The sequence below is a fragment of the Trichosurus vulpecula genome, chromosome 9, assembly GCF_011100635.1.
Source record: "Trichosurus vulpecula isolate mTriVul1 chromosome 9, mTriVul1.pri, whole genome shotgun sequence".
Taxonomy (NCBI): Eukaryota; Metazoa; Chordata; class Mammalia; order Diprotodontia; family Phalangeridae; genus Trichosurus; species Trichosurus vulpecula.
Genome location: NC_050581.1, coordinates 181,060,352 through 181,085,006, shown reverse-complemented (window position 1 = coordinate 181,085,006; position 24,655 = coordinate 181,060,352). Strand labels below are relative to the sequence as shown.

The 24,655-nt window shown below is 40.9% G+C and overlaps 1 protein-coding gene across 2 annotated transcripts in view; it reads left to right on the top strand.

The window, feature by feature from the left end:
- Positions 1-24,655, top strand: part of PTPRG (protein tyrosine phosphatase receptor type G) — an 813,122-nt gene that overhangs the window by 719,827 nt on the left and 68,640 nt on the right. For both annotated transcript variants that reach the window (XM_036737740.1, XM_036737741.1), the window contains 2 exons: positions 6,548-6,639; positions 24,528-24,619. In XM_036737740.1, the coding sequence (XP_036593635.1) occupies positions 6,548-6,639; positions 24,528-24,619 (184 nt within the window). The remainder of the gene's footprint in view (positions 1-6,547; positions 6,640-24,527; positions 24,620-24,655) is intronic.

The window sequence follows — 24,655 nt, the reverse complement described above, 5'->3', positions numbered from 1 at the left end:
CCCCTGAATCCTTCTGCCTCCTGGTGTGTTCCATTTACTTTTCTTTAGAGTATGTGAAAATCACAGTGCAAAATTTGTGCAACTAAGAAGTTGTATTGTATATGTATCTCTCAGTGCTCAAGGAAGAAACTGTGAGGATTTGGGACATGAAAATCATGTAAAAATTGACCCTGTTCTTCCCCAGTTTTCATCTCAAATCTTTTTTTTTTTTTTTTTGGAGGAAGGATGCTCCATCCCGAGCTAATCTGCCTAGTGCACCATCTTCTGGGTTCCTGTCCATATGTGTCAGTTGTGTGTCTGCTGTCTGGCAATCACATAGTTATTTTGCCCCTGGGAAAGTCCACTAACAAAAGCCTAACACATGAGGTAGAAAGGGATGATTTTTTTCCCCTGCAAATGGTTTTCTTTCCAAGATGACAGAGCCATCAGCTCGCAGAGTTGTGAACTGTCATCTTCCCGACACAGATATTTGGAATATGTAGTTTGACCTTTCCCAGATGTGGCCGTAACTGAAACAGCCTCAAAGTGAAAAGTAGATGCAAGACCTTCATCCTCAGTAGAGGGTATGTATTTTAGAAGTCTTAGAAGTTAGAATCGGGAAGTTATGGCTGCATTTGGAAAAGACTAACTTCCTCTAGCAGCAGGAATTCATTTGGGGGACCCAGCAAGGACACTTTTGGATAGCTGGGAGACGGAACATCACACAGGTCCCCCAAAGCTGGGTTTCCTCTTTAACAGATAAATTCTGTCTTGAATTTTGTTTTAAGCCTCCAGAAAGCTCTGAGAGTGGGGGAGGGCAGGAAAAATTATCTTCCATGTTGACAAGGATTCAATTAAAAGTAGAAAGAGGCTATATTCTGAGGATGCCCTGGGTAATCTAGTGTCAATCAGTCATCAAGCAGCAAACATTTATTAAATGCCTGGTATGTGCCAAGCACTGGAGATAGAAAGATAACAAATGAATCAATCCCTGCTTGCAAGAAGTGTACAGTCTCCTGGCAGGGAAGCAACATATAAGTTGCTGGGTTTTTTTTCAGAGCCAAGTTCATATTTTCTTTTTTAAAATTTATATATATATATATATTTTCAGTTTTCAACATTCACTTCCACAAGATTCTGAATTCCAAATTTTCTCCCCATCTCTCCCCTCCCCCAAACCCAGGACAGCATGCATTTTGATTACCTGTTCTTCCAATCTGCCCTCCCTTCTATTACCCCCCACCCCCTTTTCTTATCCCTTTCCCTTCAATTTTCCTGTAGGGCAAGATAGATTTCTATACCATATTGCCTGTATATCTTATTTCCCAGCTGCATGTAAAAACAATTTTTAACACTCTAAGCCTTGAGTTCCACATTCTCTCCCTTGCTCCCTCCCCACCCACCCTCATTGAGAAAGCAAGCATTCAATATAGGTTATACATGTGTAGTCTGCAAAACACTTCCATAAGAGTCACGTTGTGAAAGACTCACTATGTTACCCTCTATCCTGTCCTGCCCTCCATTTATTCTGTTCACTCCTCTGACTCGTCCCTCCACAAAAGTGTTTGCTTCTGATTGCCCCTCCCCCAATCTGCCGTCTCTTCTACTATCTCCCCTCTCTTATCCCCTTCCCCTCTGCTTTCCTGTAGGGTAAGATAGATTTCCACACCCAATTGAGTGCGTATTTTGTTTCCTTCTTAAGCCAAATATGATGAGAGTAAGGCTCACTTACTCCCTCTCACCTCTTCCCTCTTCCCCTCCATTGTAAAAGCTTTTTCTTGCTTCTTTTATGTGAAATGATTTACTACACTGTGCCTCTCCCTTTCTCTTTCTCCCAGTACACTTAATTTTATTTTTTAGGTATCATCCCTTCACATTCAGCTCACCCTGTGCCCTCCATCTACATATATACACACATATGCACACACACACACATATATATATATACATATATATATAGACACACACATTATATACGTACACACACACACACATATATATACATATACACACATACATACACACACCCGCATATATATTCCCTCTAATTACCCTAATGCTGAGAAAGGTCTCTTGAGTTGCAAATATCATCTTTCCATGTAGGAATATGAACAGTTCAACTTTAATAAGTCCCTTATGACTTCTCTTTCCTGTTTACCTTTTCATGTTTCTCTTGATTCTTGTATTTGAAAGTCAGATTTTCTATTCAGCTCTGGTCTTTTCAACAAGAATACTTAGAAGTCCTCTATTTCATTGAAATTCCATTTTTCCCCTGAAATAGTATACTCATTTTTGCTGGGTAGGTGATTCTCAGTTTTAATCCTATCTCCTTTGACCTCTGGAATATCGTATTACATCCCTTAGTGTAGAAGCTGTTAAATCTTCTGTTATCCTGATTATATTTCCACAGTACTTGACTTGTTTCTTTCTGGCTGCTTGTAATATTTTCTCCTTGACCTGGTAACTCTGGAATTTGACTACAGTATTCCTAGGAGTTTTCCTTTTGGGATCTCTTTCAAAAGGTGATTGGTGGATTCTTTCAATTTCTATTTTACCCTCTGGCTCTAGAATATCAGGGCAGTTCTCCTTGATAATTTCTTGAAAGATGATGTCTAGGCTCTTTTTTTGATCATGGTTTTCAGGTAGTCCAATAATTTTAAATTATCTCTCCTGGATCTTTTTTTTAGGTCAGTTGTTTTCTCCAAGGAGATATTTCACATTGTCTTCTATTTTTTCATTCTTTTGGTTCCGTTTTATAATTTCTTGATTTCTCATAAAGCCATTAGCTTGCATTTGCTCCATCCTAATTTTTAAGGAATTATTTTCATCAGTGAGCTTTTGGACCTTCTTTTCCATTTGGCTAATTCTGCTTTTCAAGTCATTCTTCTCCTCATTGGCTTTTTGGACCTCATTTGCCATTTGGGTTAGTCTATTTTTGAAGGTGTTATTTTCTTCAACATTTTTGGGGTCTCCTTTAGTAAGTATTGACTTGTTTTTCATGCTTTCCTTGAATCACTCTCATTTCTCTTCCAAATTTTTCCTCCGCTTCTCTTACTTGATTTTCAAAATCATTTTTGAGCTCTTCTATGGCCTGAGAGCATTTCATATTTTTCTTGGAGGCTTTGGATGTAGGAGCCTTGACCTAATTGTCTTCCTCTGGCTATATGTCTTCATCTCCCTCATCAGTAAGTGTGTAAGAAAGCATCTTTTCACCAAGAAAGTAACCTTGTATAGTCTTATTCTTTTTCCCATTTGCTCATTTTCCCAGCCAATTATTTGACTTTTGAGCTCTTTGTTAAGTGGAGGGTATAGTGCCCCAAGTTTCAGGGGTTTTGTTGTCAGAGATATATCTAGGGACCTGTAAATTCTCAGTTCCTCCAAAGTGGTATGATCAAAAGAGAGGTGTTTACTCCTCTCCTGCCCTATGCTCTGGTCTATGAACAACCACAAGCAGTCTTTTCTGCCCTGGAACTGTGAGGAGGGTTCCCTCTCCACAGCTGCCACCAGCTCTGCCACACCAGTGCTCCACTGCAACCCAGATCAACCACTCAGTTCTCCCACTGTCTGTAGGCTGAGAGCTCCAGAAGCAGCCACCACTGCAGCAGCGGCTGCCGCCACTCTGCAACTGGGACTGGGGCTGTGACCAGATTATGCTTCCCTTTCACCTAGGTGAGAGAGCTTTCCCACTGACCTTTGAAGCTGTCTTTAGCATTTGTGGTTTGAGAAGTTTGGAAACCACTGCAGCTGCCAGTGATTTCATGCCTTGAGGCCTGCTCCAGTCCTGTCTGTGCCAGGCGCAGCCCGAGTTGGGCTGCGCTCCGCTCTGAGCACAGTGCGATAGACCCTTCCTGTCGGCCTTCCAGATTGTCTTGGCCTGGAAATCTGCTTCACTCTTTCATTTTGTGGCTTCTGCTGCTGAAGAATTTGTTTAGAGTCATTTTTACAGGTATTTCAAGGGGTTTGGGTGGAGAGCACAATCAGGTCCCTGCTTCTACTCCACCATCTTTCATGGGATTTCAAAGGAATTTACCGTACAAGGAGGTAATGTACCCAGGAGGGCTTGTTTCAAGTCCGTCATAAGTAGTTATAGATTATCATTGTTACAATGATCTATAAATAGTTACATTAGAATAGCGAAAGCAACAAGGGCATATATAAGTGTCCAAAGAATAAGTACAAATAATTACAAAGTAGTTAAACACAAGATGGTTTGGATTTCTAGGTGCGTTCTGGCCAGGCACTGTCCTGGGTGCTAAGAATGCAGACAGAAATGAAATGGTCATTTCTCTCAAGTTGCTCATCGTCTGCTGGCAGGGAAACAACATTAGACATGGAGAAACAAAGGAAACCCTGAGCCCATTTACAAGAGATTTTAGATGAATTTACTCAGTAGGAGGCTGTTTAAACCTCAGAGCCCATTTGGCGCATTTCATATTCATATGTATTTTTGCTTCTAGACTTACCCAGTTTTCTGTCCAGAGTATGCAGTATCCAAAATAATCAGCAAGCACTCTGAAGTGCCTACTGTGGGTACATATTAGGGACTGTGATAAGCTCTAATTGGATTTTTTGGCCTTACGATGTCTTTACTTTAGGGCACTCACAGTAAAAACACGTGCTGTACCAGTGCAGGTCAGCCCCCGCTCTCTAGAGTCTGAAAGGGTTGCATATGGGCACCAAGAGGTTAAATGAGGTGCTGGTTCGCACAACCAGTAGGTGTCAGAAGTAAGACTTGAAACCAGGTCTTCCTGACTCCAAGACCATCCACCATGCCATGCGGAGGATCCAAAGCCAAAAATGAAACAATCCTTGCCCTCAAGGGGCTTAAATTCTCTCTTTTATAAAGAGAGGAAAATATTCTTTTTAAGAAAAAAATGACAGATGGTTCCTGGATAAACTGATTTTTCTTCCCTTCGCAGTTCTGGAAGAATAGTTTTGTGCTTCTTTGTCAGGCAGGTGTCAGGCATGTTTGGCATGCCAAATCACCCTAATGGGCTCCCTGGCAGACTAGGCTCTTTCCCCACAGTGCTTAACTGTGAGATTGGTTAAGGACACTCTCTGAAAATAGTCTTTGCTTTTAAAGAAAGAATGGGAAAAAAAGCCAACCTCCCGCTGTGAAAGACGATCTTTTCTGATTGCGTGCTGTTCTGCCAGTCCTATAGAAAGCTCAGATCACATAACCTGCATGACTTCCAGGGCTCCCAGGCCCTGCAGAGAGCCGCTTGAAGCTAGAGGAGTTGTTTGATTTTTTTCATTTTCCAGCTTCTGACTTCAGAGCATCAGGATACGTGTGAAGTTCCAAACAGGGAAATTCAGGTTACTTTTGATTCTGATCCTCTCAAGAAATCCCCAAAAAAAGAAAAGGAAAAAAAAAGAAGCAGGAAAGTTTGCTTGTTATAGCTCTTGGGGCTGTGGCCCTAATAAAAGCAAAGTTTTTGAGACTAAATCCATCGTGAATGAACTGGATGCTCGTGACCCAAAGGGCCATCTGGGCACTGCTGCCACATGCATCGTGGGGGGGACCTCAGAAGGGCATTCTCTCTGGAAGGCTCTGACTATTGTTCTGAGGCCCCTGACAACTGCTCAGGGACCCTTCCCAATCCACAGTAGCCACTCACAGGGAGGGAGGGAGGCTCATTAAATATTCACTTGGTGCTCCCAGCAGCTCATTAAGGCAGCAATGGGCAGTGACGCGGATGCTGGAAAGCCCAGCCCCAGGCAGCATCGGGGAGCACAGGCTTCTTGAAGCTCTCAAAGCTTTTCGTTCAGTACCTGTTCTAGGATGACCAGTGCTTGCTCTCTGCTATGCCTTACATACAGGTAAAAACCAAAAAAAAGCTAGACCAGCAGACAGGCAGCTGGCACTCAAGCATATTTCAGCTCTTACTACAGATGGGGCCAGTCTGTCCAGCCTTTTTGTTGTTGGTCGTAGTTGATTGGTTTCTCCCTTGGTGGGTTTTTTGGACCTATTTGAATCTTTCTGTAGCTTGGGGGGCCCATACCTTTTAAGTAGGAGGGATGAGTGAGAACTGTCATTCTATTTGAGGGTGGTTTGTGGGGCTTTGGGGATATGACTTCTGACATAGTATCTCAAAGTTAAACCCACAGGAGTATCTTCTCTCCATTTCTTCATTTATTCAGTAAGACTTTTATCCATAGCAGGGGTGTGTGAGTGTGTTTGTGTGTGTGTGTGTGTGTGTGTGTGTGTGAGAGAGAGAGAGAGAGAGAGAGAGAGAGAGAGAGAGAGAGAATCATTTACCTTCCCTAAAACTGGCTACTTAAATTCTTAAATTTTCCCCCTTAACAAGCAAGTTGGACAATGTAACAGCTGAAAATGCATGTGTTCTCTGGATATATAAGATTTTTTCCGAAAGGCCAAAGGGTAGGTGTTATTAAAAGCTATTGGCTTTTCCCCCCAACTAGATTGGTTATCAAATGATATATAACATATAAAACTAAAGGAAAAGAAATATTTCCTGGAAGATAGTGAACATGGAGAAAGCAGCCTCAACTTCTTTTTCCCCCATAGGATTTCACAGTTTACATGTTTTTTCTCTTACCTTAACAGAAAGTGTTTCGAAACGGCTCATTTCTATGTGGAAGATAGCAGCTCCCCCAGGGTGGTCCCCAATGAGAGCATTCCTATCATCCCTATTCCAGGTAAGTCAGGCCTCTTTCTTCTTTCCAGGGGTTTTTTTTTTTCATTGTCAATGCTCATCTTTCCAGTGTGTTCCTGCCTTGACAAAATAATGTCTTTTATGTAACCTTTATAAGCTTGTCTTGCCTGGGCTGCTCTTCACTCAGGACAGGTTAATGAACTCACATCATAATGAATATGATCTCAGCCCACTCTTCTCAGCCAGTTAAGCTCAGTTCCATATCTGCTATGTAATTGGATCCCCTGAACAAAAAGGGAGAGCCAGTCATCAGATCTGGATTCAGGAATGAAAGGGGGAAATGATAGGAAGTAGTAGTACCCAAAGTATTGAGACTTTAACTCATCTGGTTTTGAGATGACTCAATTGATTTGTGATACTTTCCGGCATAGGATTTTCTCCCAGGGTTGTCTCCTCCTAGGAAGCCTAGTGTAAAGAGTACTGAATTTAGAGCCACAGGACCTGGGTTCACATTTTATCTCTGAGTGAGCAAGTCACTTAACTTCTCTGGACCTCAGTTTCTTCAAATGTAAAATGAGGGTTTGGGACTAGATGACCTCGAAAGTCCCTTCCAGGCCTAAAGCTATGATCCTATGATCTATTAATCTAAAAGTAATTAGTTCATCTCAAGGGGGAAATATTGGTTCTTGGAACATCTGTGTTACTAATTCCTATATGAGATAAAATGCATATTTTTGCTAACTTGGGCGAAATCAAATGAAGTGGTTATGCAAAGATCTCTGCAAACCTTGAAATACCATATAAATGTCCGTTATTAATATAATATATAATTAAATAAATGCAGTTATATTACTCATGTATTATAATTAATGTCATATACAATATTAATATAATAATGGACAGCCAGGTGGCGCGGTGGATAGAGCACAGGGCCTGGAGTCAGGAAGACCTGAGTTCAAATCCATCCTCAGACACTTCCTAGCAGTGTGACCCTGCACAAATCACTTAACCCAGTTTGCCTCAGTTTCCTCATCTGTAAAATGAGCTGGAGAAGGAAATGGCAAACCACTCTAGTATCTTTACCAAGAAGACCCCAGATGGAATCACAAAGAGTCGGACACAACTGAAATGACTGAACAACAACCATTAATATAATACCAATAATATTAACAGCTTGTCTTTAGAGTGCCTACAGTTAGACAAACAGTTTCCTGGAGCAAGTCATTTAACCTCCTTCAGCCTCTGTTTCCTCATCAATAAAATGAAGAGATTAGACTAGATGGCATCTGATTCTCTTCACAAGGTCACTGTGATGACCATAAGATCACAGTACCCTGTGATCTTATGGTCATCACAGTGACCTTGTGAAGGTAGAGAGGTAGTCATTATACTTATGCTAGAAAGAAAGAAGCTAAGACCCATAGCAGTTGAATGGATTGCCCATGGTCACCCCACCTAGTACCAAAGTTGGTAGATTGAGCCCAGTGCCCTTTCCACCCCTGCTGTGCTACCCAAACGAAGAAAAATCAAGAGTCTTAGAGGGAAGGTTACCCATACTTAATCCTTTCATGCTATTTTGATAGCAAAGGATGGTCCAAGAGGAAGGACCAAATATTTGGATGTTATTCCCAATATTCTAATCAGACTAAGTTCTGGTGCTTCTTGCTGTGGGTCCATTGTGTTGGCCCAAGCTACAATGGCCTCAAAAATTGTAATAAATTTTCTTGTGATAGAACTGAAGTGTGAGATTCTTTTGTAACTCCCTTAAACCTAGACGTTTCTTTTCTTTTCACCTGGATATCAATTAGTCTTCCAAAATATTTTTAAAGTGCAATACCATTCAGTATCCCCAAGGTTATCAAAGTTCCATTAGGCACCAACTCCATCAGAAATCCTTTACAATGGAGATTTGGGAGGAATACCCCTACTACAGACCAGTGGTGTCAAACTCAAATACAATCAGGGGCCACTGATCCATGTGTAAGCATCCCTTTCGGTCACACATTGACTTTGCGGGCTTTTGGGTGGTTGGGTTTTTTTTGCCTTTTTGCTGCTAAAGTCAATTTATTTATTTATTTGTAGTTTTCAACATTCACTTCCATAAGATATTGAGTCCTAAATTTCCCCCCTCCCAAAACAACGTGCAATCTGATATAGACTATATATATACATTCATATTAAACATATTTTCATATTAGTCATGTTGTAAAGAAGAACAGAAAGAGAGAGCAAATAGTATGCTTTGATCTGCATTCAGACTCCATAGTTGTTTTTCTGGATGTGGATAGCATTTTCCATCATGAGTCTTTTGGAGTTCTGACTTAGTTTTAAAATATAATGATATTGATGTTTTACTATATGTTTATTTTGTTCGGTATTTCCTAATTACATTTTAATCTGGTCTAGCTTCCATTCATGAGAGGGCCACACGTTTGACACCTAAAGATGTCAATATAGTCAATAGACTATTATAACAGGCTTTTGTCTTATCCAACTATGTCTGAAGGGGAGGTGTTTTGACCCTGTGGTACACCCAAATATATTCATCTGTGTTAAAATGCCATTCTGTCAAAAAGTCATAAATCTGCCACCCCAATCCATTTTTGTCACTAGAATTCACTGTATAGAGCCAGGATGGGTGACAGACATCTGTCTCTGACCACATTACCCTTTGGTCATTTTCTTAGCTGTTAAACAGCATCCACATAATAGGGTATGGGTTTTGTTTCTGGGTTTTCCTTCCCACGCCAACCATGCAATTAGCCTGGCTCTTAAAACCCATTGGGAAAAATCCTTCCCTTTTATGACAGCTGAGATAAAACATGCAGAGAAAATCTTATCCAAGGAAATATGGAGCAAATATTTATTCCACTGGGTTATCTTTCTGCAATAAGATAGTGCCACAGATCCCCTTCCATGAAATATTCCTTAATATTTGTGATTCTTCTGCCAGAAGTGTTGAAATACTTTTTACAGTTAAATGATAGAATCTTTCTCTGATTATTTTTTTAAATTTTATTTCTGCCATTAGAATAGGAATCAGAAGATCTGAGTCCCCCAGCTGTGACTTACTAGGCATGTGACCTTGGGCAGTCATCTGCAAAGTGGAGATAAGAACTATCTCACCTACTTTTCAAGTTGTTGTAAGAAATAAATAAGATCAGAAAAATCACAGAGTAGGAGCTAGAAGGGACCCCAGAGATCATATCCCTCACTTTACACATGGGAAAACTGAGCCCAAGTGGCTTCCCTGAGGTCACACAAATAAGAAACATCAGAGATATATACTGCAGCTTGACTATATTGAGTTTGATCTTCCTATTCTGGCCCAAACATTTATCAGGAATATTAAGATTTTGAAAGTTTTAAAAGTATTATCATCCCCATTTTACAGATGAGAAAATGAAAACTTCAAGGTTAGGTGACTTGAACATGGTCATTTGGCTGCCTCTTCTTTATAAGGTGTTAATAGCTTCCTCAGGAAATAGTTTTCATCAATGATGATTTTTTCATCTCCAATAATTTTCATCCTCAAACAAATCCTCTTAGTCCATAGAAAACCATATTTAATGTCGAATAAGGTTCAACATCTATGGAGAGTCTCTTTGAATATACTTTTTTTTTTCCTGTTGACCCCAAATCCCTCCCAGTCACTCTGGACATTGGTTCTGGCTCCAAGTCTTCCATTTGTAAGCCCTGTGACTTTAGACCAATCACTTCCCACTCTGGGCCTCAGATTGCTCATCTTTGAAACCAGGGGATTGGGCTATAAATTTACAATCGATCCATAGACACACCTCATTTTGCATAGTAGCAGCTGTGCCCCTGACAAGGGCTCTCAATCATTTTTGTGAATGGAATTTTAAAGGTCGCATGGGGAGTTTACTATTTAAAAGAACCCTGTGGTGAATCCCTTTGTAATGACTTGTGATTCCCTAATTCATCGAAATTCAAATTTTCTGCCTCTGAGTCAACTCAATGCAGGCACAGTTGTGTAAATAAACTTGCTGTTGACGCTTGGCTAGAAAATTATTGAGGAAAGATTCACATTAAATGACCTTTCTAGTATCAGAAGAAACCAGTACTAGAGACTCAGAGCATTCTTCAAAAGCCTGGATGATGGGGTCTTGTTTATATGTCTTTTATTCTTCTGATAATGACATTTATCCCTGTTATCCCCTGGCCTGTTCAGATCCCACTAAGGGTCTTGTATGTAATTCTGGATGCTACATTCTTAAAAGCCCATTGCTAAAATTAAGAGAATCTAGAAAAGGGCAAAGAGATTGGAGTAGGCACCACCCCAAGACGATGCCATCTGAGGATCTGGGGAGCTTTTGTTTTTGTGTTTCTGTCCTCAGCACCCAGCACAGCGCTTGGCATGTCATAATGTAATTACTTAACAAATGCTGACTGATTGAGTATTGTTTATTGATAAGACCTGTCCTTGACTCCTCAACATTTCTCCACTGTCTATATCTCCTTTACGAAAAACTATGTCACCCCCCCAACAGTGCCAGTCATCTTTATTATCGTCCTTCTTTTTGAGAGAAGACCCTTCAAATTACCAGCCCTTCCTACAGTAGAAGATAAGATAGGCCCAAGTAGGCAAGATGGCTTTTTTTTCAAATGCCTTTAAAACAAATTAATACACAAACAATCAACTGTGGTGCATTACGCCCTATTGTAGTTGGTCTCTATGAACAATTAGTTCTAGTCTGGAAAGATCAAAGGATAAGCGTGCACCGATCAGTTATACTGAATTTTATAGACTATTGCAGATTAAACCCAATCAGCCATGTTGAGTTTTGTAGATTCTTATGAAAGAGGCCTAAAATTTAGAGATAGCCTTTTCATATTAGAATCTATCCTCCTAGATAATAAATGTCTATTAACACATTAACCATAAGCATTTGTTAAGGCTTACTATGTGCCAGGCACTCTGTTATGTGCTGGGGATAAGATAAGAAATAATACAAGATGATAACCTCAGCTATCCCTTTCTAGGTATACTTCCCTTCCATTTGAATTAGGAAAGATATATCTTTAGATTTCTACTTTAGAATTACACATTTATCTAATGTCAGAATTGGATATCCCTTTGACCTGGGTAGATTTTTAAGATGATCACTTGAAAAAAAAATCACTGAGTCTTTAATCAAGTATCACCTACATCATTTGTTTTTATTCTGGACCTATGATTTTGTTCAGGTGGGTATGGAAAGTCCTTCCACCAATGGAGATGAGTCATTGTCTGGAATTTAGAATTACAGGATTTCCTAGGGCACTGTGAAGTTAAAGGGCCTGTACACGGTCAAAAACTAGTCTGTGTCAAGGACAGGTCTTAAAGCTAGGTCTTCCTCACTGTAAGACCAGAACCATACTATTCTTCTGGCTATCTGTCTTTCTCTCTGTCTCTCACTGTCTCTTTTTTTCTCCCTAACTATTCCTGTATACGTATATAATATACATATATATGTGTGTGTGTATATATATAAAAATAAATATCCATCTATCCATACATACACACATATATTTGGGTATTATATATTTATGTACATATATTTATGTGTATAAACACATTATATATTATTATATAGAGATCTACAAATAATATTCATGTTGTGAACATTCTTTGATATTTTCAGCATATAAATTTTTTATGAAGACATCTGTCATGTAACATTCTCTTTTTTTAAATCCGAAATGAGTCCCATTCAGAAATCTGTCATAAAATTGTTCTGGCCCTAAAAGTGTAGACCATGTGAAAAAGGCCCTACTTCCCTTGTCACAATATCGTATTCTTAGAAATGACTTCTTTCTAAAAAGATGAAAAGTTAATTTCCCAATAAAAATTGTTCTAAGAAAAATTTAGCTGTTCATCGATGGGCCACAAATCAGCCAGAACTTCCTCTCCTGCTTCTTGGGCACTCAGTAGTTAAAATGCATCTTAACAGTTTGAAGGTCACTGCCTTTAGAAGGGTGCCAGCCTGGGGAGGGATCTGAAATGTGTAGTTTCGAACTCTTGGGATTTAACCAACCTGGCTGGCATATTTTATTCATGCAGAGATGATCTCCAGAGAAGACTCATTGGTCTTCTGACAACCATCAAGCCCATTCTTTACTGAGTTTATTGTGTCATAAATGAAAAGAGATTTTTATGGCAGGAAATAAAATATCGGAGTCTTTGTGTTCTTCCCTGAATGGTGTGAGTTGGGCTAAAGAGAATCTGCTTTCTCCCTCCTAACGGGGGTGCTAATGCTTTCCTTGAAGGCACACGCTCATTTCAGACTTATAAGAAACTTTGATTGGGTCTCTTTCATGGACACAAAAATAATGCTCCATCTTGACAGAGCCTTGAAATTCCTCTGTCAACCACAACTGGGTTGGAAGGAACATCCAGAAAAGAAGTCTTCCCAATGTGTGGTTTGCCAGATATTTTAGGCCATTTATTATTGAGGAGCTATTGACATGTTCTCCTGCCTCCACAGCTGTTTTTGTCTCCTTCATTAGCTCCTCTTCCTCCTCCTTCTCCCTTTTTGTGAATTTTTCCTGAAGCACAATCTTTGACCTTCTATATCAAAAATAACAACATGCAGCATGGATAAAGTGTGTTATGGTTTTCAAAGCATTTTATAAATGTTATCTCATTTGTTCCTCACAACAACCCTGCAAGATAGGTACTATGATCATTCCCATTTCACAGCTGAGAAAACCGAGGCTGAGAGAAATTAGATGATGTGTCCTGTATCTTATAGCTACTAAGTATCTAAGGTGGGATTCAAATTCAGGTCTTCCTGACTCCACATTCCCATAAGCAGTTAGATTGATTTGACTCCCACTAGGTTGGTGTTGGGTGAAAACTTGCAAAGGCCATTTCAGGACAGGCAAGGAGACCATTTAGAGCTGCCTCCACAGACCAGTCTTTTCGTGTTTTTGGAATGAGATGGAGACCAGACCAGAGGATCCAGATTCAGCAACTCTGAACTTAAAACCACACTTTTCAATGGGGCAGGGAAGATAGGAGTTGCAGTGGATAGAACACCAGGCCCAGAGTCTGGAAGATTCATCATCCTGAGTTCAAATCCAGCCTCAGATGCTTACTAGCTATGTGACCCTGGGCAAGTCACTTAACCCTGTTTGCTTCAGTTTCCTCATCTGTAAAATAAGCTGGAAAAAGAAATGGCAAACCCTCAGTATCTTTGCCAAGAAAACATCAAATGGGGTCATGAAGTATCAGACGTGATTGAAAAACAACAGAAAAATTCACTGGGGACCTGAAGAAAGGCAAGGGTCAGCCTGGGAGCCAGCAGATGGTTCGAGGGGAAGAGGACCAATCATTAGCCATATTCACAGCAGGAAGCAAACAATGCACAGCCATTGCTGCCGACCCACCCTCCATGTATGTGATGTAGAGCAATAAAGTCTCTGGCTTGTTGAATGAGGCAGAGGCCAAGTTCCTTCAGAATGAGCATGAGATCAGAAACCAACCCAGTTCCTAGTGCATTTGCTCTGATAAATCTGTAGGCAAAGACATCACAGAGACAAAGCCTCAGACTTGGAACCGTCTCTTCTTTTCCCTGTATGAGTCTGAATGCCAGATCATGAACCTGTTTTTTTCGCAGACATATTTAGATTCCCTCCACCCCGGATCTCTCGACTTTCATTCTTTATTCCCTCCAGATGTTTCTATAATGATTTCACTTTCTGTCTGATTCGGTAGCATCATGGAGAGAGAGCTGAGCTTGAAGCCAGGAGGACCTGTGTTCAATCCTGATTGGCTGTGTGACCCTGAGCTGGTCCCTTAACCTCTCAGGGCTTCAAACAACTCTCAAAGATGCTTAGTTGCAGAGAAGGGGCTGACCTGTGTCAGTGGAAGGTTCCATCCCCTGGGACTTTCTTATTCTAGTCCCTTTACCCATCCTTGTAATTTTATGCTCTGATGCTGCAAATCAGAAGCGAATTCAGGCCTCCACAGTAGTAGAACCTCCGGGCTTCTTGGAGACGTTGGCCAAACCAAAAAGGCAAAGAGGTCTGGGTTTTAAAACGCATTCCACAGAGTGCCTGAATCGTGTGACTAGGATGCCAGTGGTGGTGGCATTACTCTCTGCCCACTTCCCCTGGTGCTGTTTCTTGACTTGATAGAAAGAAAGCCTTTTATAACCGGGCATCATATGAAAGGGGTACTCCTGCTGCTGTGTAAGGAAGCTTGCTCTTGAGAAATGTTAATAAGACAAATGTCAGCATATTTATAAAACAACATTTTATCTACTAAATGGGGTGTATATACCATGTCTATTTGACTCCCACTCGACTGTAAGCTGCTAGAAGGGAGGGATGGCTTTGTGATTATTGTTACATCCCCAGCATGGTGCCTATGATGACGTTGTTGTGTTCGGTCAGTCAGTCATGTCTGACCCTTTGTGACCTTATTATGGGGTTTTCTTGGCAAAGTGGAGTGGTTTGCCATTTCCTTCTCCAGAGGATTAAGGCAAATAGAGGTTAAGTGAACTGCCCAGGGTCACACAGGCAGTAAGTGTCTGAGGCTGGATTTGAACTCAGGTCTCCCTGACTCCAGACCTGGTGCTCTATCCACTGATCCACCTAGTTTCCTCATGTCTGTGACATGATAGGTGCTTGAAAAGTGCTTATAGATTGATTACAACTTATTCTTCCTTTTTTCCTTCATTCATTTAACAAATATTTATTAAATGACCACTGGTGATACATACAAATACAGTCCTGGCCCTTCAGTATCATTCTTTTGACAACCTGGAAACATTCCAGGTGGTCTGGCCCTCTGTGATCTCACTGACGAGAGTGCTTTCTCCAAATCACAGCCCATCCATGCCTGCCTTTCCTGAAGGCCATTGTCTGTGCCATTCTATAAATCTGCCCCTGAGGACGCCACACCATATACTGGGCATCTTCTTCCCTTTCTCTTGACATTGCATGGTTAGCTCATGGGTTGTCCAGTGCTCGCTCGCTCTTGCTCTCTCTCTCTCTCTCTCTCTCTATCTCTCTATCTCTATCTCTGTTTCTGTCTCTGTCTCTCTCTCTCCCCCTCCCTCCCCTCCCTCTCCCTCCATCCCTCCCTCTCTTTCTCCCTCTCTCCCTCCCTCTCTCTCTCCCTCTCTCCTTCCATCGTTCTCTCTCTCTCTCTCTCTCTCTCTCTCTCTCTCTCTCTCTTCTCTCCCTCTCTCTCTCTCTCTCCTTCCCTCCCTCCCTCTCCCTCCCTCCCTCACTTTCCTATCCCTCCCTCTCTCTACCCCCATCCTTCTCTCTCATTCTCTCTCTCTCTCTCTCTCTCTCTCTCTCTCTCTCTCTCTCTCTCTCTCTCCCCCCCCGCCTCCCTCCCTCCCTCTTCCTCTCCCTCCATCTCTCTCCTCCCCCTTTCTCTCCTTCTTTCTTTCCCTCACTATATGACCAACCCTATTTTTTTCCCAGCTACTCATCTTTCCAATGATACCTTCACACGTCACCTGTATAAGGGAAGGCAGTTAGGTGGAACAGTGGCTAGATTGTGGGGCTTGGATTAAGGGAAACTCCAGTTCTGTTTTATTACCTCTAACTCAATAAAAACTAAAGTCATGGATCCCCTCCTTGTTATAGAACCCAAACACTTTTTTCTGTCTTCTTGTCCATTGGAAAACAGTTGACCACATCCTTAAAAGTCTCTTCTCTCTTGGCTTCACTTGCCTACGCACTGATTTCTCCTCCTCTGTCTTCTTTACTGATTCCTTTTCCCTCTCTTGCCCCCTGTAACTAAGGGGCTTCCTTAAAGTTCAGGCCTTGGCCTTCTGCTTTTCTTTCTCTCCATCCTCTCTTCTCTTTTACTACCTGTGAGACACTTAGGCAATCAATGGCCCCCTCCCGCCCCACCAGCTGATGATGACCTTCCTTCAGAGATTACCATCCATCCACTCTGGATACATCTTGAATGGCCCTAGTTGTTTGCTTCTTATCTTCCTCATTAAAATGTAAGTAGAGATTGTCTTTGCCTGTCTTTATATTTCTAGCTGTCACTCAGTGTCTAGTACACAGTAATGGTTGTTGGCTAACTGACTATTTCCCTAAGGCTCAGTTTCTGTATCTATAAATCAGAGGTCTGAATTAAATAGCATTTGAGATCCTTTTCACTTCTCGAACTGTGATCCTATATTAGCAACTGACATGATGACTTCTAAAATTCTCCCTCTAATCTCGAGCTGATTTACCTTCTAATGTCTAGTTTCCAACTGCATCCTAGACTTTCCCATGTGGTTATTTTGCTGGTATCTCATGCTCAACATGGTCATAGAAACCAGACTCAACATTGTCCCTGCTGAACCAGATCTTCCCAGATTTCCTTTACCAGTCAATGATACCACCGTTCTCTAGGCCCTGAGTTTCTAGACCTGAAATCTCAGTTATTTCTGATTTCCCCCCTCATCCTCTAGTCAAGTCTGCAAGTCCTTTAGTTTCTTCTCTATTCTGTCTGTCAGCCATCTCCTCATAGTATTCTCCCTCCAGTCTTTTCTCATCTCCTCATACTATCCTCCTTCCAGTCTTTTCTCTACTCCAACACACCCTATGTATTACTGAATGCCCTAAGAATGCTTGTTATTGGGGCAGCTAGGTGGAGCAGTGAATAGAGCACAGGCCCTGGAGTCAGGAAGACATGAGTTCAAATCTGGCCTCAGACACTTGACACATACTGTGTGGCCTTGGACAAGTCACTTAACCCCAACTGCCTTGCCTTCCCCCCTCAAAAAAAAGAAAAGAATGCTTATCATCACATGGGTCTTTCTGCCCAAAGCTACAGTGACTATATCGCAGTTTAGCTCCCCCTGTTTAGCTCCCCCAGTATTCTTTACACAACTCCTAGTGTCCTGGGCACTTCTCACTACTTCCATCCTATTCAATCTTATATCCTACCATTGATATAATAACCATTCAAGTGTTAAGTGTTTATTAATCACTTACAGAAAGACAATCCCTGCCCTCAAGGAGCTGACTTTCTAATAGGGGAAGGCAACACATAAGGATGCCAAAACAGGGGAGGGCAGAGAAAAGATGAAAGTACCCTGCTCCAGGGAATTGTAGGGAAAATCTGCAAAGTCAGGAATGTAATCTACAGAGTAATGAAAAATGGCGGGCCTGGGCATCCATCCATTGAAATGGAAGTTTAGGGAAGAACCAATTAAACAGCAAGAGAGGCCACAGTGGTGGAAGATATTTCCAATGTGTGAATTCCAGAGGTGGATTGAGTTTCCAGAGTGAAGAGGTTTCTGAAGCATTCTAGAGAAAGTCCAAAGAATCAGGAGTGCAGCCATCTAGGACATTACTGGATTGAATGATTCTCTTACTAATGCATGTCCTGCCTCAGGATCTGGACTGTCTTGTTACTATATTGGGAATAGGCCAGAATCATTCCTGCCTCCACATATGTCTCATGTCACAGTCCTTGCCAGGAAACTCTTACCTTCTCCCCAACTCCTATCTGAGACCTACCTATCCTTCAAGACCCAGATTCACCACTCAAGTCTTCATTGGCCATGGTTTAAACTTCTGTAACAGGCAATTTAGCATTTCATTTATTGTTGCTTGCTGTGTGTTAATCTCATCTCCCTTATTCAATTGTAAATTCCTTGAGGGCAGGGATTATAGGATATCCCTTTTCCTCTATCACCTAGATCAGAACTGAGTGTCCAATAGGCAATTAAATGAATATTTATCTGGTGTATTCTCCAGAGATGATTAGATCCATTGGATGTATCCAACAGCAACTGCCAGATAATATAAAACAATTTCTTCCCCCTCCCATGTCAGGGACAGATAAATAGAGCATTTATTATGTGCTAGGCTTTGAAGACACAGATATAAGCAAGCAAGCAAGAAAATCCCTGCCACATTCTAAATATGGAAGCCAACACATATAGGGAGCTAGCAGCCGGATGGGCAAGAGGGAGAGGCCTCTACTAGGCCTAGTTCTGCGCAAAATAAGGTGAAAATTCACCTTTCAGAGCCCTCTGTCCAAGGGGTAGAGTCTAAGGTGCTGGGGTGGGGAGGAAATAGGAAATGGGGATGAGCCCAATTCATCTGTCATTCCCTTCTGTCCAACCCACCCAAATATGAGGCTAGTGGTCCTACACAGGGTATAAAGATCTATCTTATGATACAGCCCAAAACTATATCCTTATATTGTAGACCTTGAAGAATGTGTTTGAGATGCTTAAAAAAAAGAAAAGATTCCAAGGAAAAATTACTTATAGTCTCATAATTTACCAGATTAAAAACTAATATATAATGTAACATATTAGCCATCTGCTCTTCTTTCTTATTTGTAATTCCTACACATTACAGTAATTTTACCCTTTTATCTCTGGCTTATTTTAAAAGAATACAACAAAAAGAATATCTGTGGAGCTTCTGATTAGTCATCAGATTTCAGCCATCTTTCCAGAGGCTAAAAAAATGAGGTAGCTTCTGGATTTCAGTGACTTTGATTGAAAGCAGCAATATAGAATTGTCTGGCGAGTTATGTTAGTCAATAAAGAATTTTTTTAGGCAGTTTATTATAATTTGTAATATACTATCTCATTGTTTGCTCCTAGGAGTCCTGAAAGGGGTACAGTTTAGTGTTCCTTCAATAAAAATGTCATTTTATGAAACTAGGTCAGTCTATTTAACAAATTTCCGTAACCGGATAGGAGTTTCTGTTCATGTTTCATAGCACTTAGTTGATCAGAATGGTCAACTGAGTAACGTATTCTGAGGATATTAACAAGCTGCAGAGCATCCAGACAAAGGAAAGCAGGAAGACAAGAATCTGATTCAACAGGCTTTAATACGAAGTTCCTATTACATAGAAAGGGCAGCTAGGTTATGCAGTGGAGAGTGCCAGGCCTAGAGTCAGAAGACTCATCTTCCTGAGTTCAAATCCTGCTTCAGACACTTAGTAGCTGTGTGACCCTGGGCAAATCACTTAACCCAGTTTGCCTCAGTTTCCTCATCTGTAAAATGAGTTGGAGAAAGAAATGGCAAACCACTCCAATATCTTTGCCAAGAAAACTCCAAATGGAATCACAAAGAGTTGCGTGCAACTGAAATGACTGAACAACAGCAACAAAATACGTAGAAAGCGCTATTCTGGTTGCAAGGGAGAAATTCAATACTCTTTACCACCCAGGTGCTCACATTATAAAGAGAAAATACAACACTGGATGCAGAGAAGTAAATGCCGAGTAATTTGAGGGGAGAGAGAGAGAGAGAGAGAGAGAGAGAGAGAGAGAGAGAATATTGACTAGAAGAAGCAGGAAACACTTCTCCAAAGAATCAGCACCTCAACTAAGCTATTAAAGAAGTTCAAGACTCTAAGAGGCAGAGGTGGAAACGTGCAGAAATGCTGAACCGGAGATCAAATTCCGAATTCAGGGAGACAACCATGAGCCAGATGGCTAGAATGTAATGTGTATGAACAGGAAGAAATGTTGAGCAAGTTGAGAAAGGAAAGTTGAGAAAGTTGAGCTGGAATCAGAAAGAGCCCTAAATGCTGAACTGAGGAGACTGTGTCGTGTCCTAGGGGCAATAGGGAGCCTGTGAAGCTTCTTGGGGAGTGACATGGTCAGACCTGGGTTTTCAGAAGGTTGCTTTGGGAGCTGTGTGTAGGCTGGATTAAAGAAAAGGGGAGACTGGAAGCTTATCTAACCAGAGCTAGAGATGGTGGGCAGATGGATGTCTGAGAATACCTGCCTTTGGGCTGGTGAGTTGACCCTCTCTGATACTTTTCCTTGAATCATGCATTGTGAGTGTATCAGCATTCTCAGCTTTCGTCCACATTTTCCACTAATATTTCTTCAAAAGGATTCTAAAACTTGGGTTAAAAAAAGAAACAATTGCATCAGTAAATGAGGGCTTGTTTGGAGCCACCCAACGCACAAGAAAGACGTTAGTGGATGTTAAGCTTTACCAGACATGAGTCAGTAGTGTGAAAAGGCAGGCACAAAACTCACTGCCATTTTAGGCTGCATTTCTTTGTGGCATCCAAGATGAGAAAGGGTATAGGCTTTGCCCTGTGTGCCCAGGTCAAGCACTGTGTGGGTGTTGGCTTCAGGTCTACTCACCGCATTTTCAGAAAGATATTGATAAGCTGAAGAGCATCCAAGTGGAGGTGACCAGGGAGGATCAGAAAGAAGGGGAGAAGTTTCACCTGGTGAGAAGTATTGAGGGGAGCACGATGGCTTCCTTTAGTAACCAAAAGGCTGGGGTATGGGAGAAGGGGGTAGACTTGATTTGTTTTTTATTTTTTGTTTTTAATTTTTTTTAAATTTTATTATTTTTTTTTGAGGGGGGAAGGCAGGGCAATTGGGGTTAAGTGACTTGTCCAAGGTCACACAGCTAGTAAGTGTGTCAAGTGTCTGAGATAGGATTTGAACTCAGGTCTTCCTGACTTCAAGGCCAGTGTTCTACTCACTGCGCCACCTAGTTGCCCCAACTTGATTTGTTTTTCATCCCAGAAGTCAAAATGAAGATTAATAGGTGAAAGTTACACAAGCAGGTTTCAGCTCAATATAAAATATAATTTCTTAACAGAATTGTACGAAAGGAGAATGAATGAGCTCCTTATCATTAGATATTTTCAAGTAGCAGCTTGGATGATTCTTCAGGAAGCTGTAGAGGGATATGCCTATACGGGTATGGGGACAGGCTAGATTGCCTCTGGGATCCTTTGTAACTCTAAGGGTTCATGTTTCTATAGAATGGACTGTGACCCAGGAAATATTCTGCTAAAATAAATAACTCTTAAAACTTATATCTTACTCCTACTTGATAAATAACTTGTAAAATGAATATGACTTTTTTTTTGTCCAAACTCTAAACCCTAAACCTGCATTTTGTCTCTGAATTCACTGGAAATCCCGGGTTGTGGGCTGTCATAAGAGGAACATTTAGTGTTAATAATGAACCTCCCCAGAAAACCTATTAAATTTTTGAATTGCTCAGTTCCCTTCATGGCAGCAATCATGTCTCCTCTACTTCTAAGCAAATAAGGAAGAAAGGCCAGGTAGATAACAAAAGACTGCAGATTGAAGTCAAATGTTTACCAAGTTAATACCTTTCAACATGTTGGATTTCCTTCCAGGTTGGTTTTGTTTGTTTATTTGGTTGGTTGCTTTTCTTTTCTTTTCTTTTCTTTTTTTTTTTTTGAAAGATTCTTACTCTAGTGAAGAACTAAATATGCAGAATAAGACTCACACTTTTGGACATAACCAATAAGGGAATTTAATTTGCTTAGCTATTTGTGTTTGTTAGAAGGATTTTGTTTTTTCTTTTTTATTCCCCACTGGGGGAGATGGGAAAGAGAAAAAAAAATAAATGTTTGACAATTTAAAAAATAAAACTTAATTTTAAAAAAGGATTATTCAGCTATGGTTTATCCTTGATTATCTTTTTTGTTTGTTTATTGATTCAATAAGCATTTGTAAACTCTGTGCCAGGTACTGCACTAGGCCCTAGGGATGGCAGAAAACAAAGTCAGTTCCTGCCTTCAAAAAGCTCACAGTCTATTTTGGGGAAACCAAAATGTAAACATAAATTTAAGTATAAAGTATACACAAAGTGATGCCAAGTAATTTCTGGAAAGAGGGGACCAGTAACTGGGAGGATCAAGGTAGGCTTCCTGTAGGAGGTACCTACTGAGCTGAGCTTTGGGGAAAGCTGAAGGGGGAAGGAATTCTAATAGCCCTTTGATTATCTTTAAATATTTAATAAGTTTTCTCGAATTTGACCTTCTCTTGACCTTAGCCTGAGTCCTTTTCTTTTCCACTTGCTATCTCTTCATGCCTCTTGTCTGCTTCAATTATGTCTTATAGGGAAGTGATGGAAATTTCCCTCAATCCTACACCCTGCTAAATCTTTTGAGGGGAACACTTTGGCTCAGCTTATTTTGTTACCACGTGTCATGTCATGTCCATTTTGGAATTCTGGGATTTCTTGGGCATATCTGATTTTTGGTGTATCTAAGTGCCTGCCTCAAATTTGGAAACTACTTCTAAGTGATTTTAGGAAGTTCGTCTTTAGGCAGATTTCCTAAATGATTAAGTTTTTAATTTCTTATGCAAACATTTTGCACTCCACATTTGATCAAATCCCGTTTCCGATAACCACTTGGATGAAGCCCATACTGTTGCCTTCCTTGAACGAAGTAGAAAGAGACAAGTGATTTTCCCCTTAAGAATGATTCCAGTTTGAAAATGTCAATAGATGCAAAAAGCCGCCCCAGAGCTTTGCTCTCTCGAATGGAAGTGGAGTAGTAATGACATAGTCAATGGTAACTGTCACCGAATGAAGAGAAATCAGATTGTCAGGCCTGGATCTATAAAATTCTTGCCAAAGTAGGACCTCATTTACACATACATCTCTTCATACCCTTTGCTAAGAAAAGCATCTGTGACAGTTTAGATGTTTGTTCGTTTGCCAAAGATCTTTCACTCTGAATAAAGTAAATATCATGTCTGCTGTTTATCTTCAAAATCCAATAGAATATTTTTTTAAAAAGAAATATTGGGGGAGGAGGAAGGAAATTGGGGGGTTCTGGGGGTGAGTGGTGGGCTTTATGGCAGTGCTACAGGGCCAGATGAGACTGGATAAATCCATGTTTAACATAAAACAGGTACAACAGCCGAATGAGACCATGCAGCCTAGGACCATACCTTCAAAATGAAGCAAGTGACCATGGACTGGGTTGTATGGTCTTCTAGAACATGCTCCCAGGTCCTGACAACTCCAAAAGATCCAGCTACTTCAGTCAGACTGGTTGTTTGGCATCGTACGGGCACAGCTGCCTCAATCAAAAATTTTGAGCAATTTTTTTTTGGCCTCAGATGCCAGCTGGTACAATGCCATGTGTCTGCAAGTGGGTGCAAAACAGCTCCAACTTCAAAGATTGGAAGCAGGATGTAATTGCTCTATACTCAAAGGTGACCCCACTGAACAGGGAGTTTACATTAGAGAACCTAATAAAATGTCATGTCTGGGCTACAGAAAATTAGTCAGCAAAGAGGCATCCCCAGGAAGGTCGCTTTTCATTTAAGAGCGTGGTATGGTAGTTTAACAAGAGAAAAATGCCTTGAATGGCTGAAAAAAGAGGGAATTTACTTAGTTCCCCTTTCGTTTCAAAATTGATTCAATGCTACAAGCTTATATTAAGTACCCATCACACACCAGGCGCTCTGCTCAGGATACAAAAACAGAAGGAAACAGCCCGGTCCTCAAAGAGCTTTGGGATAGAACGCGTGCCCAGCTGAGTCAAGATGGGGCAATTTGAAAAGAATTAGGAGAGAGACTTCCCAAAGGGGCCCCAGCACTACTCCCCCATTTTATACATGAGGAAACTGAGGAATCGAGCATTCTCTTGGGGGAGGAAACCAAAACATACACACCAAATTAAATACAAAATTTACACAAAGTGATACCAAGTAAATTCTAGAAAGAAGGGAAGTGGTTTGCTCAGGTTTATGCAGGAAGTAAGCAGAATAAGTGAGATACGAACCCAGGCCCTCCAACGCCCAAGCCGATAGGTTTAAAAGGCTCAAGAGGCCTCACAATGTCAGTGTGCAATTTCAGATGTATGCAAAGACTTGTAATAGGCGCATCTGCCCTGGCTCACGCAACCAGCCCCTATTTGAATTTGGCAGGGAAGTTACAAAGTGCCTTGAACAGTGTAAGCGTATGCTAAATGTTGACTAAATTGAATCGAATGAAATCGCTTTTTATGTTTTTAATTTATTTGTTTGTTTTTAGTGTTCAACATTCACTTTTATAAGATTTTGAGTTCTAAATTTCTCCCTACCCCTTTCTCACAGAGAGGAAAAAAAATGTGGCCCTGATTCATGGGATTGCGCCTTATGGAAGTATTAGTGTGTGACTTTGAATGTCTTCTCCTTTCTGCAGATGACATGGAAGCCATTCCTGTTAAGCAGTTTGTTAAACATATCAGTGAGCTCTATTCTAATAACCAGCATGGATTCTCTGAAGACTTTGAGGTGGGTTTCAGAACCAGGGTGGGGCTTCCAGGAAAT